At 42.5% G+C, this 22,896-nt stretch overlaps 1 protein-coding gene across 2 annotated transcripts; it reads right to left on the bottom strand.

Moving 5' to 3' along the window:
• Window positions 1-6,840: 6,840 nt before the first annotated feature.
• sall3a (spalt-like transcription factor 3a) lies at window positions 6,841-22,535 on the bottom strand. Of its 2 annotated transcripts, XM_085802701.1 has the most exons (5): window positions 21,509-22,535; window positions 20,893-21,463; window positions 9,283-12,441; window positions 8,677-9,014; window positions 6,841-8,484 (listed from the first exon to the last, which is right to left on the bottom strand). In XM_085802701.1, exons 2-5 carry the CDS (start codon window positions 20,972-20,974, stop codon window positions 8,053-8,055), a joined length of 4,011 nt encoding a protein of 1,336 aa, XP_085658827.1. In that variant the 5' UTR covers window positions 20,975-21,463; window positions 21,509-22,535; the 3' UTR covers window positions 6,841-8,052. The 2 variants fall into 2 exon arrangements, with proteins under 2 accessions (XP_085658827.1, XP_085658826.1); XM_085802700.1 differs by lacking the exon at window positions 21,509-22,535 and having other exon boundaries at window positions 20,893-21,478.
• Window positions 22,536-22,896: the final 361 nt, after the last annotated feature.

The following is a 22,896-nucleotide window of genomic DNA, read 5'->3' as shown; positions in this document are numbered from 1 at the left end:
TGAAGGCAACTACTGAAGTTCCTGTTAAGCGGCAATTCCCCACACCCATTTAATACATGTAAAATGACTTTACATTCTCACATAGAGTATATTAAATTGTAAATAAAATTCTCTTTTACATCTTTTTCTCCATTTATTTTTTAATCAATGAAAAATTGACTAAATCAGCTAATAAGCTCAGTTGTTTCGTTGAAAAGCTCTGAATGTGCAGCGTATATGAAATGAAGAGAATGAGCATTGCCAAAGAGGAAAGCAAGAAAAAACATCAGCCTCCTTAGCCAACTTGATTGTTATTGCACAGTGCTTACGGTGTTTTCTGGACCTGCACATGTAATCAATACCCCCAGGCAATTTTAAGCGTGATCAGTTTGGATGGATTATTGCTTGGCAGGAAGGCTTTTACATTGATCCTCTCATCATGTCAATCACTGACAGTGACAACTCTGAACTCTTCAAATTCCATACATCAGCAAGTACTGTTCACAATCTGGCTGCATCAAAAACAGTCAAGAGGGTGGAGCAAGATCTGCTGAGGCTGGGTTTCTTATATTTTAATGTAGGTTGTAATGTACATCAAGACTCTGCACCAGTCCTTCCTCTATTGTTTCAGAAATCTACAACAAAATATATGTTTTAATATTTTACAGTGTAATGTTATCACTTTGTAAGGGTACATGTATTTACCTATTCAACAATATGAGTCAACACAAAAAAAATAGAAGGAATTTCTTTACTTCACTTCCCCAGCACATCATAAAATGCTCAATTATACATTGAACAGTATCAAAACACTGAAAAAAGAGTAAAGTGAGCCGGTGGTTACATGCTCTCTAAATATTTGAAATCTCAGATTAGCATTAAATTGAGTTGTTAAAATAACAACAGCTGTATGTTAAGCTGTAAATGTTCATATTTAATTTCAGTAGGAGCAGAACAAGAGCCCGCTCTGCCATAATTGTCAAGAGCTACTGCTGGTGTAGTTTTGCAAGCCTTGCCTTTATTCATTCCTGCAGCTACTGGCGGGGCTGAAATCTCATCTAATGAGCAGCAGATAGCAGAGACTGGTTCAAATCAGTGTTGGGAAACTGGGGCTGGCTGGTGAAACACAGAGTGAGTTGTAATATCCTCAATTTCTCCCAGCTGGAGCAGGCCAGAAGCATGTAACTGATAGTGTCCGCATGCATATTTTACACTACAGCCCAGGTGTACAGTTTCAGCACTTGCAAGGAACTGAACAGATTTGACAATGACTGTGAAGTGTATGAAATGAGTCTATTGACTCAAACAGCCAAAGCCTGTCTCATAATCATATGGAGCAGTTAGTATATTTGGCATATTTACCTTTTCCACTGCTGCTATTCAAACCGTAGCCTACCGCTAACCCCAAAGCACAATTTAGTACACTCTAAATTTGAAAATATGTTCTTTATTCATGTTTGTGGCCTCATTTCTAAATGTTAAGTGTCAGTTGGACTGGGAACTGTTGGACTGCCATAAAAAAGCAGTTTATGTTCATTGATATCTGAAATGTATGACCTTTCTGAACTTTTGAACATGATCTACTTTGCCAAAAAACAGCACTTTTTTTTGCTAGAGCGGCTGTCAGTTGTGCATCTTTCAATAACTTTCCATATGGAAAAAGTTACTGGAAATACTGAACAAACCACTATATGGATGAATCTAACCCAAATCAGATCAGTTTAAGACACATTGTCTTCTTACATCAAAGTTAAAAGTGTGCATCTGATATGGCTTTACATAAGAGGGAGGGTTGAAAAAAAGTCAAAAGAGTGGATCATGATGCAGATAACAACACTGCAATTACTGGCAACTCTATAGGCCCAGACACCAATAACACAGTTAAACCGGCCGATTAAAGCTGAAATAAGTCAATGTTTATCATTGCATAACTCAATTGCAAAACTCCATTTTCTCATAATGGCCTCTGATAATGAGGAAGTTCTCTGTGGCCACGTGACCGAAGTAGAGCCTAATCATTGGACTGTTGCAGTAAGTCATGACAGTTTATTGGCATGGAATTCCATAATGGCACAGATCAATAGCAACCCAGGAGGCTTTCCTCTCAGCCGGATTTGACACATTTGAATAAGTGCCGGTGAGGGAGAGCAGGCTCGTGTTGAGAGGATTCAGTCCCTCAGTGTGCTACAACATGTTAACCAGAGTGATATTTATCTGCAGAGGTATTATCCCAAGATGAAGCAAACTGCTACGAAAACCCAGAAATAACCCTCAAAACCTTTCCTGCTCGACGACAAGGCTGATCATCAAAAGCGGCGAAAACAAATAATGCCCAAACGTTCTGAGAATAGAAGATACAATCAGGCTCATGCCCTTCTCACCCCTCCTGCTCCTTTGAGATCTCTGTGTTGGGAATAATATAAGGCTTGAGGGAGCGGGTTGTGAGATAAAAGGCCACATCACAATGATGATCTCTATCGATCGGCAACCTTGGGCACACAGAGGAGGTCCGGCATTTGTCACGTCGAAGCTGAACCCAATAGCTGATCCACGCCACACTCTGATGAATTGGCCCTATTCGCCAAGTTTGTTTAATTGATGACGTGTTCTCTTTCAGGTGGACCACCACTACGTTCCATGCATCCATTGATTTTCCTAAACACTCTCTCCCCCTCCCCACAGAACTTCTTTTTTCCCGCTTTCTCTAAGCACCGAGCTGCAGATAAACCCAGCCCCACCTTGACAAGACCTCGACTACATGAAGAGGAGTGTCCTTCAACCTGCTTCTGACTTGACTCTCAGAGACTTATATACAGTACAGTGCCTCTTTGTTTGTATGGAGGCCTATGAGATCCAATTAAAAGCATTATAAGAAGTGAGCTCCACTAACATTCCACGAAAAAGAAAGTTGGACTATTACCACACACAAAGGTGCATACAACAATTTTTCTTTCTATCCCAGATGTAAATGAATCACACAACTTTTACTGCCGAATTCCCATTAGAGTTCAGGTGCCCCTAACCTACTGAAACCCTGTGGTAATGTAGGTTTTTGATAACCACTGACTTGTGCTTGACGCAGGCAGTGAAGTCCATTATAAATAATTTTGACATGAGCTGGTAACCACAGGCATCTCCTTTTGGTGAGCAATGCCGCCGATCCCCTCAGCTAGGTACCGAACTGTTAATGTTTCAAAATGCTCACCAGGCTAAAGTGCACCATGCTTCAGCAACACTCAACAATCCATACAGGAAAGAATTTGAATTTGTAAACCACACAATCCTATTCCAGGGGATCTGGAGTGCGTAACTTTGTCATCTTGAGAGCCTGCATGAAAACTAACACTTGCTGGAGCGGCCAAGCAAACCAGTCAAGCGCTAGGTAGGTAGCGTTTGGCCATCAAAGGGAAATTCCAGCCTAATGGGGTTTCAGAGTTTCCAGTGTATCCCTCTACCTTCCACGGAGAACACCGATTACCTGAGGAGTGCTACCACACACACATAAGTGCACTCACCTTTCACACTCTCTTAAGTTTGGAGTTAAGGTAGTGTGGATGCACATGCTTCAGACAAGCAGTGGTGAGAGTGGGAGTGAATCTGACAGTGGAACAAGCGTGATGCTGAATTTGCGATGATCATTGTGGGACTTTGAATTTAAACAAATATAAAAGATAGTTGAGCCTCAGCAAGCTATGGATTGCCTCTGGAGCTGAGAGGTGGAAGTAAAAAAAAAACAAGAGACGCAGCACAAACAAAGGCAGAGAAATTGTGCAAAAAGGCACACTTTTGGATTTAAAGCACCTATCTCAGATCCCAGAGCCTTGAGAATGGGATTGGATTACTGTCGGTTAGATTTACTCCTGTGGCTCTTCGCCACTACATCATCATAGGGCCCCCTGCCTCTGGATCAATGGGGATATTTACTGCGCCTGTTTCAGGGAGCCTTTCACAGTAGGCAGGGCATTAAACAAACAGCCGACAGCCCCGTCCCAATGATGGCCTGTCTGTTCACACTGTGCCATGCCCAAATGTCACACATATTCACTTCAAACAGGTAGCTCACAAACACAAGTCAAGTGCAGATAAAACAACAACAACAACTAAAAAAAAAAAAAAAAAGGCCAAGCAATTTGCTCTGTGTGCTAAACAAAGAGGAAAGCTGCCACATTTCAGGAGAAATAGAAAGGCATCTTATGTTTGCTTTTAGATAATTAGCCTTGTAACCCACTTTAAAATTATACTTGTTAAAATCCTCTTAAAGGGACACACCTCAAATAATTCCTCGTTTGCATTCCTCCAGTTGGTCATAAATGTTTTTTTTGTTGGTTTTTTTACAGTAAAATGAAATTGCACTTCACATGTTGGACATTCCATTGTATTGTCTTACTGGATGGAAAAATAACAAAAGGAATTTTGGTTTTGTTATGGAAATAACAATCCTACAGTGTCACGGTTTATAACCTCATTTAACCCCACGTTGAGCTGGAAAGGCATCATAATTGAAATCACTTGAGGTGAAACAGCCCTTCTCCTCAGAGTATTTCTATGAAGCTGTAGCAACAGCCTATTGAATTATATTATAAATCTGGCAGGAATTACCACTTAAGAGTCTCAAACAACAGTCTTTGCATGCATGTATACTGGCTGTCTGCAAAATCTTTTGCTAAATGTGAGCGCATGAGCCCAGGAATGAGAAGAATGTACTTCGTTTCCACTCAAATATGAGACTAAATAAGTGCCTTCATAGAGAAAAACAGTCAGTATGAAATTTTTTCATTACTTGACAATTCCACTGACTAAGCTTTGCGTGATCAGCTGACAGTGCAATGTCAAACAATGGGCTTTCGAACGGCAGCGAGCATTACCGAATCAGCCTGAAGAGCTCCCGGGGGAAGACTTAACTCCGATTCATCACCATGAAAAGTAATATGTGTGTGAAAGTCAAGGGGAAAATAACACAAAAATAAACACTTATAGCTTGTTAATGAAAGCTGATGCAAGCTGGACTTTGACAGACCAATCATCACTGCAGCCGCAGAGGTTATTGTGCTGATTGGTTTACTGGTTTTACAGCAATATACTGTATGAAGACACTGCGAATGCATGTTTCTGTCAATATGCACCTAAAGTTTTGCTGCTGCAGAGCTGCACAAGTACAAGAAACACATTTGTTTAAATTGACAGGACGGGTGACGACATTTTAACATCAGATAATGAGATTTGTTGATTTTGGACCAGCTTCAACTATTCTTATTTTACTTTATTTTTGCGGCTAAGAATGATTTACAGCCATGTTCTACAGAGTGACATGAAAATGAGTTTAAAGCTGTGATAATCTTTTACTCCATATCAGGATCAAGGCTATAGTCACATCTGCCAGTCAGATAAGCACCAAAAAAATCTCTTTTGTTCTCAGTGATTAAAGTTAGAATTAACTTTCATCATGCACCTGATGCAGCCGTACAGTGCTCACAATAGGGATGTTTTTCCCCTGTGATCTCTAAGAATATCTGGTGTGATGCTTTTTTGCCTTTTTTGTACTGGAGAAAGCTACAATGGGAATTTATGTGGGGGTGTGTGATTGTGTGTGCATTCGCACACATGTGGAGCGTGAGTCAAGTGTACTGCACCAGGAAGGCTGAATGCTGGGAGGATGCCACCACACACACACACACACACAGACAGTCATGATGACTTTGCTGAATCCCACACAGCATACGGCACTCCCAGACTCTGCACAGTCTCACACAACTTCTCTGCCAGTTGTCATCTTAGATATGAAGAAATGGTGTATTACACATTAAAACTGATTTTTATTTTTATTTTTTAAATCTGCTAATGTATTACACCGTAACACGGTTTAATGTTATTATGATTATCATCTTTTTAATCATAAATTTTACATGATCTTCCACCGGGCAAGTTTACAGTTAATTATTGGTAATATTATAAGATAAAAATTATGATCAAATATATTAAGTTATTTTTTAAGTTGTGGTAGTTGATTTATTAAGGAATGCAAGGAAATTCACAGAGTGTAACCTCATCAGTGTATATCAGGGAGACAAATATCATTCTTAATTTAAGATATTATGTTATCATATGTATTATTATGAATCATTATAACAGTTTTCTTTCCTTATGATTCTGCCATTTTCACATACATGTACCGAACAGATTAGTGAATTTCCAAACTGTAAGAGCCAGCTGTATTGTCTGTGACTTTTTTTCTTTGTGCACGCGCACACACACTCATGCGTGCACACAAGTAATTATGAGATTCAAAATAAACAAAACAAAAAAAACATAAAAATGGGGAAAAAAGATTCACCAATGGCAGAAAAACAAACACATTTTGATGGGACTTTTTAAGGGAGATTCCCCCAAGCCATTACATCTGAAAACTGTGTTTAAAATAGCAACATGTCCCAAAAGAGAATAATTATTTCTTTTCTGCAAATAGATGTGCAGTAACTGATTTGATTAAACAAAACTAGTTGATTTTTAGAGGCAAATAATATTTTATTTCTTATTTTATGAATATAAGTGGGAATATTTGTAATATGTAATTTTTATTTACATAAAAATCCACCCTAATTTTGCTTGTCAAAAATGGCTCAAACACAAAGTAAAGCACTGCTATCTCCCCTCACACTTGTCTTCTACCTCAGAGTAATGAAAATGTTCATGAATGGATTTAGAAAGGGGATCTAGATCAATTTAAATAACAATAGCAAAGACAATAAACAGTCTTTGTCATTTGCTTGATCATATGTATTTCAAATTTTAATTTATGGAAATAAAAGGGTGACAAAGAAAGGGCAATGTGATGCACATAAGGAAACCATTAAAACACACACCTGTTCTCTTTTTTTTTATTTAAGAAGATTTTGATTGAGTGATGAGTTTGCACTCTGACGAGTAGCACAGATGCAATAACAGAGAACCGACTCTGCAAATTGTAGGAGTGGTACGCTGACAACAATGAAAACAGCACGTGATAGATAGCTCAGTCAAAAGGTTAACGGTAACTCACAGACAAAACGTCTTGTTTTTAAAAAGTGCATTCACAAACATGACAAATACTCTCAACTCATGATGTCTATTTTATGTGATACAAAATATGCATACCTGTTTTAGATTTGTCTGTATTTCTATACATAGATATTTCTTCAAAAGGATCACTTCTGTTTTCTTTTTACAAAGGTTAAAAGCAGGGTTGTGTTCATAGCAGCTTCGGATATCTCTAGCCTCTTTACCATGTAATGAGATAACACATCGTCTCAACAGATATCCAAATAAAACCTACCATTTTTCTCTGTTGTTCAACTCAAACGACATATTGTCTTTATTGAAAGAGATATTCATCAGTGAAGCCTGCAGTTTAGAAAAAAAATGGATCAATAAAATGCTTGGGCCATTAAATATATTTTTGTATACCCGCTTTTTTGTCAATATCATAAATACTAAAGACACAGGACAATATTATAAGACAATGCTGGGAGACTAAATGTAAAGATTAAAATAGTTCAAACATTATTTTTTTCAAGTTTTCTAGTTCATGAGAAAAAAAATATCAAGCGAGCACAGAAACACTATACTTCAGTCTTTTCTTCAGTCTATCCATGGGCAATCATAAACAAGGTTTCCCAGGCAAAGGCAAGACTGTCTTTAAACAAACTCATGTTCTTTTCTGTTATAGTCCTGTCCAGATTAGATGCTTGCCCATAATAAATGAGGCAGGATCCTGGTTTTCAAAGAAATTTGTAAAAGCAGTCAAACATACTGATAAAAACCAATAAGTACCATGCAAATCTTGCAAGACGACATATTCTCAAACAAGAGACAAAGTATTCTTCGTATAGGTGAAATATCAAGTGAGGACGCAATGAGTGAAAGGCAAAGACCTCTAATCAATACTAAATACTATATTTCCAAAACCAAACAAAAAATATTTAATCTGTACATAATATAGTACGCATGAGTTCAGACTGGATCAGCAGTTTCTGTCCTTGTTGTCAGACTCTTAGTCTTTGCCAAATGCCTACCTTGAAATAATACAGAAAAGTCTTTTTAATTGATCCCAATCTCTTTGTTCTCCTCCATAAATCTGGAGAAGGGACGGCTGGCCCCGACCTCCAGACCAGCCTTCTCCATACCCGTCATGGGAGGGCTGCTGCCTGTGTGAACACGGTCCATTCCTCCAGGCATGGCTCCCAGCGAAGTGATTCCTGTACCACCGAGGCTGACGGGCAGCTGGGTGATGCCTCCATTCTGGATCACAGAGATCTCATTGTTTTTCATGGCCAGCCCATTGGTGATGGCGGCCGCGTACTGGTTCCAAAAACCAGGGTCGACGTTCATGGCCCGAGCCGCCAGATCCTTCTGGAACATCTCACTGAACTTCATGGCATCCCCGCCCAGCAGGGCCATGGGATTCTCTACGGACAGCCGTCGACCCCTTCGGGCTGGAGCATTGTTCCACATGTGTGTTCCCATGTGAACCTAAAATTAGCAAGATGATAAAAAGAGACATCATGAACATGCCATTGTAACTCACAAATACTACATCCAAACAAACACTGCAGGAATGGGAGTGGAAGGGAAAAGGCTAAAATGTTTAAATGTAAACACGATGTAATGTAAAGACAAAAAGGAAAAAAGACAAAAAAAAAGGAATATTAAACTGTGCCGTACCTTCAGATTGCCCTTTGTGGTGAAAGCCCTTCCACAAATGGAGCAGGCGAACGGTTTCTCCCCGGTGTGTGTCCGCTCGTGGATCTGCAGAGCACTGGCTGAAGAAAAATTCTTCCCACACGAATGGCAGTTGTGCTGCTTGGGAGTGCGGCGTGGAGGTGGGGGAGCCAACATGGGGTTGATGCTTGGGCTCATGGTGGTCTGGGGGGCTGCAGCGGGAACCTGGATGCCCACAGGCAGGTGAGAGTTGTCGCTCAGAGACACTGACTTGCCGTGTCCGTTCATCTCCATTTTGATCATGTTTGATGCGGTGCTGGCCAAATTAGGGGTGTTCAGCCCTGAAAAACAAAATGAGATGAAATAAGAAATTAGAATACACATGATGATTTTTCACAAATGGCTGCAAGGTAACTGCTTGATTTATTCTTTAGACTTGAAAATGTATAATTAACACTTCTCTGGCTATCATAATATCGTATTTTCCATTCATGTATATGAATGCATTACACTATGATACATGCATTTGTTTATATTGAGTAAATTATCTGTAAAATCTGTAAAAAAAATTCATTCACTTTACATAATGCATTGATTGTGCACACACACCTCGATCCCTATTTAGAAACAGCATGTTGAAGTGGCTCTCCTCCTTGATAAAGTGCCTGCCATGTTGATTGGCAGTAAGGTCAAGGGCCCCGGTGCCTTCAGTAGCAGAAAGTGGAGATGGAGTCTCTGATTTTTCCGACTTCACCGTTGCCAAGCCCCCTGTATTGTTCTCATGGCCCTCCTCTGCTGTCATGGCACTGCTGTTGTTATTATTGTGGAGTGTGGCCGGGGACTTGGATCGCTGGCTCTCAGAGTGGCTGTGAGCTGGGGACAAATGCTGCATAGAGCCAGAGGACTCAGACAAAGCAGGGCTCCCCAGGCTTTGACCTTCAGCATCCCCCACCGCAGACAGTGAATCTGTGGTTAAGCAGTCGGTCTCTCCACCGAAGCTGCTGCCGTTCTGCGTAGGCTTTTGACCAAACGACCGGGTCATGTTGGCAGTGGAGTCGATCATTTTCATCTGGTTCTCCATTGCGGCAATGCTGGACATGATGGAAGTTGGTGGGGAGCACCCGGGTGAATACGGTTTAGATGGGTCCATCTCCCCCTCTCTCAAGTCAGTTTCATCATCAATAGCCTGCTCCATTTCATCCAGAAGGTCATCATCATAATTACTCATTGCATCTAAACTCTTCTCATCAAAGGAGAGATCTGTCTCCATGTCCTGCAGACTCTCAGGGACCGGGGTGTTGGGGATCTGCCCTCCCATGTGCATACGGATGTGCTGCTGCAGCACAACTGCATTGGTGAACTTTTTCTGACATATAGGGCAGGAGTGCTGGACCCGAAGTGGGGGTTTGGATCTGTGGACACCAAAGTGTGTTTTCAGGTTTCCCTTTGTGGTGAATGCACGCCCACATATCTTGCATTTGAAAGGCCTCTCACCAGTATGGATACGGTAGTGCATCTTGAGAGCACTTTGGCAGCTGAGAACGCGATGACAGATGACACACTGGTTTGGGTCAGTCATCTTCTTGTCAATGTTTTCAACAAGCTGCTGCAACTTTGATGTCTCTGAGGTTTGCATAGAGTCTAGGAGGCCGCCAAATGGAAACTTGGCCTTAAACTGGTCCGAGAGCATGGGAAGGACAGGATGGGAGACAGGGTTAGAGCCAGAGTTGGGGCTACCAATGGGTTCAGTGACTTGGCCACTGCTGGACGGTGTGGTGGAGGTGACAGTGGTGGAAAGCAACACTTGAGTTACTGTACTTGTGGTAGTTGTGTTCTCTCCTGGCCTGGTAGAACAGCTCGGAGGCAGGAGAACACCCTCAGGTTTCAAGAGAGGAGGTGCGTCACTTCCTATTAGGCTAGGCTTTGGGGATGGTGAAGTAGTGGTCATGCCCGAGTCAGTGATGATATTAGGCGACAACGATGCACACTCGCTTGAGGGCGGCGATGGCCTCTGAGGGGACCTGTTGAGTGGAGTGAGGCTCGGCGATTCACCGAAACCTCCCATCATACTCGGCAGCGTGGGAGGCAGCTGGAGCCCGACTGAGGTGGGAACAGTGGGGAGGACAGGTTTGCTGTCGAGCCACGTGGTTACTGGTTTTTCTGGAGGCAAAGACATGCCATAGGGGATGCCTGAACTTGTGGGCACATTGTCCAGGTACTCTGGCACAGGGTATGGGTTCATCTGAATATGTGGGTATTTCTCTTTGTGCCTCTGGAAGTGGACTTTCAGATTCCCTTTGGTGGAGAAACGGTTGCCACATATGTTGCATTTGTAGGGCCTCTCTCCGGTGTGGGAACGCAGGTGGATCTGTAAGGCGCTGTCACTGCCAAACACCTTGGCGCAGAAACGACACTTATGCTTGAAGAAGGGGTCCTCGGAGCTGGGCTTAGTGTCAAACACAGACACATTTGGGGGCTTCCCCTTGCGGTGCTTCATCAGAGCAGAGAGGGGGTCAAGCGCGTTGGCTGTGGCTGCTATGCTGGCCAGAGGGTTGGGGAAGATAACGCTGCTGGATGAGCTGTGAGGTATCAGCGGTAGACTGGAGGCAGAGCTCAAGAGGCTACTGTGGCTGAGTGAGGGAGGGGTGGTGGAGTTCCTGGGAAGAGCTGAGCTGCTGCTAATGCCACCACCTCCTGTTACACTACTACTAGTGCTAATGTTGTTGTTCGTGACTGAGGATGAACAGGAGGGAATTAGAGATGACAATCCAGTACCACTGGGCTGTGAAAACACCGAGTTATTTGAGGATGTGTTCGGGATTGAAGAGTTAGGCTGCTGACTGCCACTTTGTGGTGTTTGAGACAGAGGCCCTTCTATTGCTGAGGTCAGGGGTGAAGAGCCTTGACCGTTGAGAGTGGCCGGCAACCTAACAGGCAGCTGATGGACAGGCGGGGTGATGAAGTTGTGTAGCTGAAGCTGACTAGCGACAGGGGGGACACAGGAGGAAACAGGCCCCTGGTTTCCAGCAGCATTGCTGTGATGGTGATTGAGAGCAGGCTGTGAGGCAGACTGTCTATTCATCAGAGCCACCTGACTGCGTATTTGTTCTATCAGCTGCAGCTGGTGAATCTGCTGCTGCTGGAGGGCCATCAGCTGGTCCAGGATCATGGGGATAGCCATGGTCGAGACCCCACTGCCTGCTGCCGCCCTTACACTCTGTGAAAATTGGGCAACTGCAACCCGGGTGCCATGCAGAGTCTCCAGGGTAACATTGGTGCTTGGCATGGCATAGCTTGCAACAGCGGAGGGGACGACATCATTGAGCTGAGGTAGGGAGCCATCGGGCTCAGGGGATGTCATATCTCTGTCTTCAGGATCCATATTTTTTTCGGGAGACAGCTCCAGCTCCATCTGCTCGTCCTCCTTTTCTAGGACATTGACCCCATTTAGAATCGTTGTCTCTGGGACGTCATCCCCCTCACCAGCAGGACTGTGGTTGCCCTCCCTCGGGTCCTCGCTGTCAGCCTGCTCGCTCGGGCAGCTGGGTACAGGGGAGGGCTCTGTCGGATACTCCTGGGAGGGGTTAGGCGTGTCCTCATTGTCATTCACTATGAGCACCAGGGGGTTCTTGGTGCAGCTTGTTAAATGTTCACAGAAGTCTGACCACTTGAAGAACTCAGCGCAACACTTCTCACATACATGGGTCTCCTCGCTGCCGCTGCGGCTCTCGTTCCCGCTGTCGGCATCATCCAGCACTTCACCTCGGGCTGCAGGGAGGGGAGGGGTTCGGGGGTGGAGGAGAAGGAGCAAAAAAAAGAAGAAAGAATTAATGAATAAATAATCAATAAAGAATCCACACATATTTTGCAGAGCAGTGCAGCAAAGATTTAACCTTTGATTTTTTCTGTCTTTTAACATAACCAAAATCAATATTCTTTTTATTTTTTTACTCTGAACAAATTGCCCTAGTTCACCAATTCTCAAGACCCAGGTTTGTGCATTCGCACCCTCTCCATAGAGCCAGCTAATAATTTTCTTTGTGCAATCCATCAAATTATGAGGGCCTATCAATTGTGGATACTGCCGCTTAATGAAATTCCATAGAAACTATTGATTTCCAATGTTTCATACAATTCACAGCTGCCTCATCTGTTGGGTACAAATCAGGACTTTGATGGCCTCATTAGGATTCCCCTCTGCTATCAAGCCCAGTCATTTCCACCTGAATTCCAAATGTCTGGGCCTTTTCATTTAGCATTGCAAAGGTAATACTAGCCTTGAATCTAAGCAAGGGACTGGAATACCCTTTTGTAAAAGGTAGGGAAAAAAAGAAAAAAAAAGTCAAATATAATGTATAGCCCCTATACATTTCATGCACACCAAATAAGAACAAAAAGATAAATTGAGCCATTTCAATTGCGTACGAACAAAATATATGATTTCAGAAATGTTAGGAAATAAACATTCTCCTCAGTTAAGAAATCCAGTGTTACTCTCTCTCTCTCCCTCTTTTCTCCCCCTCTCCCATGCTCTCTGAAAAAAAGGAAAGACTCAACAAATTACATGCTAGTGCCATGGCAGCAAAGTCTCTGATTAGTTACACATGTTTAATCACAGTTGTAGGAAGCCACTTCCTCTTCCACATGCAACCATCAAGAGTCAAACAAGCAGACGCAAGCTCTGAACATGGACCTGATTCACACCTGATCAAAACCATGTAGAAACGGCCTCCCTTGTATGTTTATTTTTTGTGTTCGACCATAGTTATACTCTAGAAGTGTGTGTTTTTGTGTGTGCGTGTCTGTGTGTGTGTTGTTCATTATGAGAAGGAAGTGTGCTCAATCACCGCCACAGCATCCTGCACATACTTTATTTCAGAGCCTCCTGCTCAGTTTACACTCAAAGACCCAGCATATATCTGGTAATATAACTGTTTATCCACAAATTAAACTATTTTATATACACTTAACACTATAAAAAATGTTGGGACATTTTCATTGGCATTTACTGCAAATAAAGGTGATTTATTTCATAGTTACACTGAGAAAAAAAAGCTGCTATAAAACAAGGTTAAGTTGATAGTTGAGGTGAGTTTGTAATTCTTAAAAAGGGGCCCTTGGCTACTAAAAAAACAAAACACACACACGCACACACACACACATGCTCACATACAAACTCTTGACTGAAACCTGAAAGATATTGTTTATGCAAATTTACTTCCTCTAAACATAAGGCCTGGAACTCACCTAATACGCTTGACCAACTTGAATGTAAAAGACAAAGTGAACACTCCTGCACATTATGCACCGCACATTTCCTTAACACTGAAGGCCTCACTGTGCTTTGTAAGTGAGTAATCGTGAGATTCATACAGCGCCTTCGCTCATTTCAAAGGTTAAATCGGAGCGAGCCATGGTGAAGCACACATGAAGCATTTGTGCCAATTACAGTGACTCATTAGAAAAGAAATTCATCACTCCTCCAAAGGGGGCAGGAGCTATCAGGGTCTGGTGTCTGTAACTTAATTAATTATCAGCAGAAAGGCTTTGGACAGCCTCCGTGTTCTACTCCTCACCGGGGGCAGGGCTGACGGAACAAGATATTATTTTATTTAATCATGTTCGTTGCCAGGACGAATTAGAGAAAACAGATTAAGTAATCAAGGGGGAAAATAAAACGTAAAATCCTGCACGTTATTTACTTTGCACTATCAGTGTCATCCCCCCCTCTGATTTCCCGGCCACAAGTCCGAAAACTCACAAAACCAAATACTTGTTTTCTATTTGCAATATTTCTATTAAACAGTATCACTAAAGAGCTCAAATGCAAAACAAACATGGGCAAGTGAAAAGGAGAAAGTGACTGGAAACGTCACACACACGTGACAGCAGGCGAGAAATCTCCTTAGCCCAGCAGCGGACAGCAGGACTCATTTCCATAATTGAGGGTTGAAAGGTCAACACAAATGAGTAGGCATTGTGTTGAGCTGATTAGTTATTAGAATGGTATTACTGTCAATCTCTTTTATTCATTCATACAATTACAAGTGGGGGCCTTTGTATGCCTCTGACCTCACACACACACACTCGTGCACACAAACCTGCATGCCACATTCTCTCTCTCTCGCTCTCTCTCTCACACACACACACATATGCAAACAGACATAACATTTACAAATAACAAAATGCCGCAGATACACACACTTATTTTTCTTCCAATCATATGTATGTGTGTGTGTTTGCAGAGGCCTATCTTGTTACATTTACCATATGAAGAGCTATATATATTTGTTATTTTTCTGACTCAGAATTTTTTTTAATTGTGATTTAGCAAAATTCTAATTTAACAATGTTTTTCAATTTAGGTTTTTCAAAATAAAATAAATCCTCTATTTGGTTGGAAAATGTCCTTCCCAATCTGACAATACACATTGTAAGTACAATAAAATCTGGAATTGATTAATTATTAAAATAGAGACTCATTCAAAAATGATGAGTTTAATAAAATGAGTAAGATGTGGGAATAAGAATATTGCTACAATTAGTCATTATTATTCTTATTATATTAGAATTGCGAGTCACTGTAAAAGTGTGTGCATACATGTATGTGAGCATATGTGTGTGTGTGTGTGTGTGTGTGTGCGTGCGCGTGTGTGTGTGTGTGGTAGGGGGTATTGATTTCCCTATAACATAAGAAAGGAAGCGGTGAAAAAAAAACCCAATCCGTTTTTCATTCTTTGAGGAGTCTTCATTTACTCAGATGCAAATATTAAGCTGAACGTAGTCAATAGGGGAATTGTAGACATTGAATCTGTGTGTCCGCTATCTTGCTCAGCAATCTTTGGCATGCTAACTGAAACCGCTAATCTGACATATTATATCAGATGAGGTATTCATGCTTTCCACTGATTCTGTGAAAGCCACAGAGCCGGGCATTGAGCGGAGCATTAGGCAATTACAAATTCTCCCATTCTTAACAATTTCCAGATTCACTTAATGAATACACACATACACACACACACACACACACACACACACACACACACACACACACACACACACACACACACACACACACACAGATAGATAGAGAGACACTGACCCTGGTAACATTCAGCCTATGTTAAGGATAAAGTCATTGCTGTCTTATATAAAAAAAGAGTGGTATATCCTACTTTATCCTATCCTATTTTAACAACTTGCAGCGTAAACCCTGTTCATGAACTGTGATATTATGAAGTTCTCCCCACAGAGCGTCTGCATTTACAGCCCTCCTACACCCGCCCCACCTTCTGCCCTTTAAAATGCATTCTTCCCAGGCATCTGAGGATAGCTTAGGACCCTTAAAGAGAGATGCATCACTGTAGGTCCAGCCCAAGTTGGGAGGGGAGGGCAAAAAAAAAAAGAAAAAGAAAAAGGAGGAGGCCTGCTGGGTTAAACAATGTTGGAATTCTTGTGCCAATTACTTTTTTCCATTCTGTTCTTTTAACGTTCCTCCAGCTTTCTAATCTCCAGAGAAGAAACAATTATTATACTAATCCATTATTACATTATTTATGTATTGTATAGAGAAATGTTAGAACTGTGCGTCCTCTGGTGTTTTTCATTTTGTATTTTTTTCTGTCAGCAGAACATTAATCTAGACAATAAAGAACATATGGATGACTTTTTACACTTTTTTTAAATTAATAAATTTATATCACAACATATTACTTTAACATAACATGACATAGTTAAAATATAGCATTAATACCGCTGTTTTCCCCACTACTCATGGAGGTGTATTATTTGCCTATATATCTAAATCCTGCAAAAAAAGATATTTACTATGTCTCTACTGTTGCACAGTGCCTCAACTGTCCTGTCTGTGTGGCTCTAAACACATGAAACATCTCCTCGAATCATCCAACACATCCTCAGACCTGCACAGTCTCGAGCGCGGTCAGCACAGCTCTGTGTGAATGTGTGTGCGCGCGCACGTGTGAGTGTGTGTGTGTGTGTCATCGGCCTGGTCAGTCCCACTGCAGAATGGTACAGTCATATCTGCACTAACAGAGAGGCCTTTGTCATTGCCTGCAGATGTGGAGCAGCCAAAACATTAACGATTTGTTTGTGTAAGCATTTGCAATACAGTATTCAATGACGGCACTCTGTCCAGATGACTGTGTCACCCGTCAAGATGGCTCTCTGCCCCCGGATTCACAAAGGGCTCGGGATGAGGGGGAGGCTTCAGGATCTAATGGACACTCATGCTCAGCAGGCCAGAGGAGCGTCTCGTCTTTTTACATTAAGGTTTCAGCTTCACTTGCTCTAAAAAAAATGTACAATTCATTTTGCTTTTTTACACTTCACATGGCCAGATCTCAGCTGTCATAACCCATCAGAGCTAAAATCACCAAAACAAACACAAACCAAATCATGAGAATCCACCGAAGACAAAATTTACACTCTTCACTTGATGGCTTGTTAGCTTTCTCCTAAATCCCCCAAAGTCTGCACACGTCTATCTAACATTAAATAGACCCCTACCCCACCCCACCTCTCTCTCTCTCCTGTCTGGGCCCTTCCTCTCCATCAGGATCTTACTTGTTCATGTGTGTTTTCTGCCCTGAGTAGTAATTAAGACACAGTCATATTTTCGAGAGTCTCCTCGAAGACATCTTTGGCACGACTATGTGGGTGGTCCACAGGCCTGCACCCAATGGTGAGAGGGGATTAAAACAAAAGCCAAACAAAGCCCCACTGCAGGGGAAGTGGGCAACAACCGTGTCGTCACTGTCAGCAGGGATTTACTCACAATATTATTCTTTGCAGCCTGCAACTCTGTGCATTCTTGCCTTAAACTCTATCTCGTGGATAAAGGGAAAAAATTGTAATTAACTGACTACATCTGTGAGTAAAGCATCACGAATGACAACCGAAACCACATTTGTCCACCTGTTCTCTCGACACATCTTTCACACATCCTGAGATGTTCCATCTGAATATTCACTGTGGCGATCAATAATATTGGAAAAAAATATCCATCTTTTGGTTGAATTTGATCCCGTACATCTCTGAGGTGTGACCCCCTGAGATGTAAAATCACCCAAATAGCAGCACACACAGGAGTGTTTATGTACAGTGTGCGTGCCACGGCCCACCGTATACGCTCCCCCCACCCCCCACGCACACATTCAAAGACAAACTGGATGCCACCGGTCACACTTTCTAGGACAGGAGTGAGCTGCTGTGCTGCCAAGGTCAACGGCACGCATGTTCCAACTGTACAAGGTGCTTGACATCTAGCGGCAGGACCTGGCTGGCCGGTGCTAGACAAAGGTTAAGTCAGCAGGCTTTATAAAAGCACTCCTAAGCAGACCCCCCCCCCCCACCACCAACACTTCCCCTCCTCCTTTCCCTGTCCCAACACACACATAGTACACCCAACCCCCCATTCCCCCAGGGGGCAAGTGTCCAGCAGGCCTGAGGGGGACATGATTTGCCAAACAAGGGCTTGTTGGCACTTGATTTTATTTTTTTCATTTATTTATTTATTTTTTTCCTAAGAGCTGCATCACAGTAAAGATGCACAGTGAGCTGTATTGGACATAAGCGAAAAAGTCACAATATATTTATATATTTAGAAGGTCAGATGATATTGAAGATTTGGAAAAAACTGAACACACAAGGGGAAGTTTGTACCTAATGGATGTTTTCTTAGTTGATGGCTATTTACGTGAAATGCGCTACAGACACAGAGTGTGTGTCCTTGAGCACAATTTCACTTGAATGCCTGACTTTCTCCCCAGCACTCACCCAACATATATAGATTTTAAGTCTGACTCGAGAAGTAGCCGATGACTGGAACTTCTGAATTCCTTTGACATTCTATGCAACGATATGTCAAGGCCAGCGATCAATAGTGTCGTCAGGAGCTGCACCAGCGAAGAATCTGATCATTGCTGCAATGATACACTAACAGGCTGACATTTGTAGCTGAGTGTGTCTACGGTAGCTTTGGATGAGACATGGTATTATTAGGTTTATTTAAGTGTGTGTAGGCTCATTGTGCATGGCCAAAGGCTTGGGATTGTTTCACTGCAGCGTCTGTCCTGAAAACAACAAGCCAGTATAAAGTGCTCCATCCGAGGATCAGGCAAGAACATTCCACGGCCACTTCCACTCTCTGGCACAACAGCACAGACTCTATAGGTTACACACTACACAGTGTAAACGTGCTATCCCAAAACTATACACACACCTCTATCCAAGTGGGGAATCCAGGTTAAGTTTCCTTTCAAAACTACACCGACATCCAACCTTGATTGATCAGCCTTTTGGTGCTCAAATTATTCATATTACTGTTTTTGAAATTCTTCGTAACTCGTCCAAATAGACTGTAAGATTTTACTGCAGGGGAAAAATCAAGCTCTCTTTTCATTCCACGATCCTACAGGAGAGCAACCTGATGGATGTTTTTACGTATCTCTGTGCTAAGTCTGAGGAAGAGTTGTCTCAACAGTGAGGCAGAGCCATTGTTTGTGTTCGAATGTTCGAATTACCTGGAAATGACCAAAACAAAAAAAACAACAATAAAAAACAAAAAAAAAATGTAAAAAATCCGCAGTGTGTAAATTGCACACAAAAAAGAGCCAAGTGTGTGAATCCTGCATCACACCCAACATTTCCCCATGCAAAGAGAGCTGCTCCCCAGAGATTACATCATGCATTTCTATTCTAAAGAAGCCCTGTAAAGTGTGTGTGTGGGTGTGTTGGTCAACATGGGTCAAGCTTAGAAAGGTATTAATAATAGCAGTGATTTGTTGGATACACAAAAAGAGGCACGTCACACTAATTTAGCAAAACCAAATTAAAGCACACATTCTTATCTCAAGAATAAATTACTGATGGCTGTTATCATTGCACAAAATTCCTTAATTTAATCTTGATGTATCGTCACATATAAAACGCGATTTCTCCGCATTTAAAAAATAAAATAAAAAATAAAAGTGCAATAAAAATCATTTAAAACAAAGATTGCTGCACTGGAATGTGAGGAAAACAACATCCCCACAGTTGTCACGTTATTCCCAATTCCTCCAACACTTCACCTTGCTTCACATCTGACTGTAGCTCCATAATGATCGTTTTATTGCGGAAAAGTCTGAGTACAGAATAAAAAGATGAATGAGCCCTCTCTCTCACTCTCTCTCCTTTTTTTTTTTGATTTCCACATGGCCAGGACTGGGCTGTGTCAACCGATCTTGTCGACATTGTGAGCAAAAGGGAACAAATCAAGTGTGCTAAATTTATGTGAGGGGGGTAAACAAAAAACATTTCCATGACAAAACGAGGCTTCGACCTGCAACACAATCCGCGTCTTGCTCCTCGGTGAGAGAACAGACAAGCGCAGAGGGACAAAAGACACTGAGGCAAAGTCACAATCTAAAATCAAAAAGTGAGCGCTTTTTAATTTATTCTAATTTTTTTTATCGTGAAAAAATAAACACCAGCTGCGAGATTTACCTTTACAGCTGTAAAAGAGAATGTCACATATTTCCAAACCTATCAAAATTATGTATGTGTGTGTGACGTGTGTGTGTGTTTATGTGTGTGTGTGCATGCATGTTTTATCTTGCGCGCATCAACACACTAAGTCAAGATTTCCAACACGTATTTAAGAACACAGCTCCTCGTAGCAAGGTATTAAATCAACTCTATTTTGAAACAGGCCTTTAAAAAAGGCCTCAAGCAGATAATATAAATGTAAAGTGTTGTAAGTGGTTATTTGCATTAGGTGCATTCATTCTAAAAGTCACCTATCAGCTAATAGGGGATAATAGGATGCAGGGTGTGGGGACGCAGGTTAAACGAGCTGTTTTTTTGTTTTTTTAAAGGAATAAAACAAACACTTCACACTGAAACTGTTCACTTCCCTGACGATAGAGGGGAGACTTTTAACTTCAAGGTAGCGTAATTTGCAAATGATTTGCATCTATATATAAGAAATTAAATCTTATCGACGACTCAAGAATAATCCAGGGGAATCCACACGACTTTTCATGGTGAGGGTCAAACTTAAAGAAGAGAAGTTAAATCTGTGCTGAGGCAAAAGTGAAGTGAGGAAAAGGAGCAGCGGTGTGTGCAGCAGGGGCTGCGAGGTGGGGGGAAGTTGTCTGTTGTCTGAAAGAAGACCTGGATAAAGGTGGGAACCTCAGCTGATCAAATCCAACTCACCGTGCTCGGAGATCACCCCGGCTAGAGCGGGATCCTCGTCCGACTTGAGGTGCTGCGGCTTGGCTTGCTTGCGTCGGGACATGCTGCTGGCGTCAGTGCTGGCGATGCTGCTGCTTTTGCGCTCCGAGATGTGTCTGCGTTTTGCAGATACATCAGCGAAGAGCGAAATGAATCAACACACACAAAAAGTTCGCAAACAGTCTGGTAGCAGTCAGAGAGAGGGGGGTGTAGAAAGAAGAAAAAAAAAAAGTGAAATTAGCCGGTGGTGCTGCTGCTGCCTCTGCTGTTGCTGTGCGTTGGATTGCGCATGTCGGTATAATAATTATGATAGTGAATAATGCCTCGCGATTAATGGCACCGTGTGAAGGTGGGGAGGATTGGCTGGAGTCCAGCGGACGCGCATTGGATATGGTAATGAGGGACGGACTAAGCAATTAGCCGCTTCACTCTCAGACTTTATCCGTCTCTTTTCTCTTTACTATCCAGCCTCCCCCCAACAACACAACACAACACACCAAATCTCTTGTTATGCCCAGCTCACGGGGGGGTCTTCAACAGGGAACGTCAGACTCTTGCCTGCCCCCCCCGCCACCACCGCCACCACCAACACCACCACCACCACTCCTCCTCCTGTCACGAAGCGCACTCACTCTCAAGTGCTGTGGATTCACCGCCGCGTTTCTTCACCAAGTCTCTGTAATCTTCATCCCTCTGACCTTTAAGATCCCACTTCTGCTTCAGAACTTCAGAAAGCGTCTTCTCATAAAGTCTTATCTCGAGATCCCGGTGCTCAGTTCTCGCACTTTCTCTCTCGGTAACTTTTTTTCTTCTTCTTCTTCTTCTTCTTCTGAGTGTGTATATGTGTGTGTATGAGAGAGAGGGAGAGAACACGCACCTCCTCCTGACTTGGACTCAAATGAAGCGATGTTTACAGTCGCTGTGGTGTTTCGGGGCTTTGATGGACATACGCGCGGACACCGGCGTGCAGAAAAAAAAGTAGACGGGGACGAGTAAAGTTCTTGACAAAAGCAATAAAGTGTTACCAGTTTTTTTTTCTCCTTTTCTAATGGCGCAGCTCCGCTCTCCAAACTTTGACGCGCGTCTTCCGAGAAAGCGGTGCCACGGTTGAGCAGCAGCAGTCCTCCTCTCCGCAACAAACAGGACCGTCAATGTGATCAAAAACTCATCTGTCCCGTATAAGAAAAGTCGCTTCAGTGTCTCTGATCGCGATGAACTTCTCCACCTCTCGCCGTGTTTTTAGCTCCCGGTTGCGCTTTCGCCTCGGTGCGCTTCCCCTCTATAAAAAAAAGTCTCTTTTTCTCTTTGGATATTTGGTGGCCAAACACTCAAACGCCGCTTGTTTGTTTGTTTGCTTGTTTGTTTTTTTCCAAAGCGAAGCCTCAGACGGTGTCTTCCCTTCCTTCGACTCGCGGGTTCTTCTCATCGAAGCCAACTTTGAAGTTATCTAGTGGCAGCCTGCTAGCAGCGTCGGTCTCTCGGCGTTGGGCATGGCTCCGTGTGTGTGTGGGGACTGCGCTGTGTGTGAGTTAACCCCCAAGCAGAGGTTCAGCCCATTGCTTTCAGCCACCACTAGGATGTACCACCACGTTACTGTTCAATGGATCGTCCTCAGACTCCAGTGAACACCCAGATTTGACCTCCCATCATATAATATCTCACAGCTCTTGGCAGCCCGCCGCCTGTGAGGGACAGTCTGTTATATTAACCTCACACAGTAATTCTTTATGAGCGCGTTACACGGTAGGATTTCACAGCAACACCTCATCTTTATTTGAACTTTATCTCCAGTTCGTGAACATTTCACACACGGTGCCAAACGTTGGAAACGCGTTTTGTCCTCAAACAAATAGCCTAATGCAGCGAATAGGTACATAATAATAATAATAATAATAATAATAATAATACAAAAAAGTATAGTTTATATCGTCCTGTAAGATCCCATGGCCTTTTTAACACATCACATAAATATTATATAAAAAATCA

This window comes from Trachurus japonicus, chromosome 16, assembly GCF_045865225.1.
Source record: "Trachurus japonicus isolate A0001 chromosome 16, Traja_1.0".
Taxonomy (NCBI): domain Eukaryota; kingdom Metazoa; phylum Chordata; class Actinopteri; order Carangiformes; family Carangidae; genus Trachurus; species Trachurus japonicus.
The sequence above is the reverse complement of the archived record's forward strand: the minus strand, read 5'-3'. Positions and strand labels throughout refer to the sequence as shown.

Coding starts and splice junctions, on each gene's coding strand:
- sall3a (XM_085802701.1), bottom strand. CDS start 20,974: ATGTCCCGACGCAAGCAAGCCAAGCCGCAGCACCTCAAGTCGGACGAG. Junction 12,442..20,892: donor CGGGGTGATCTCCGAGCACG/GTGAGTTGGATT, acceptor CCCTCCCTGCAG/CCCGAGGTGAAGTGCTGGAT. Junction 8,485..8,676: donor CCACAAAGGGCAATCTGAAG/GTACGGCACAGT, acceptor TGCTAATTTTAG/GTTCACATGGGAACACACAT.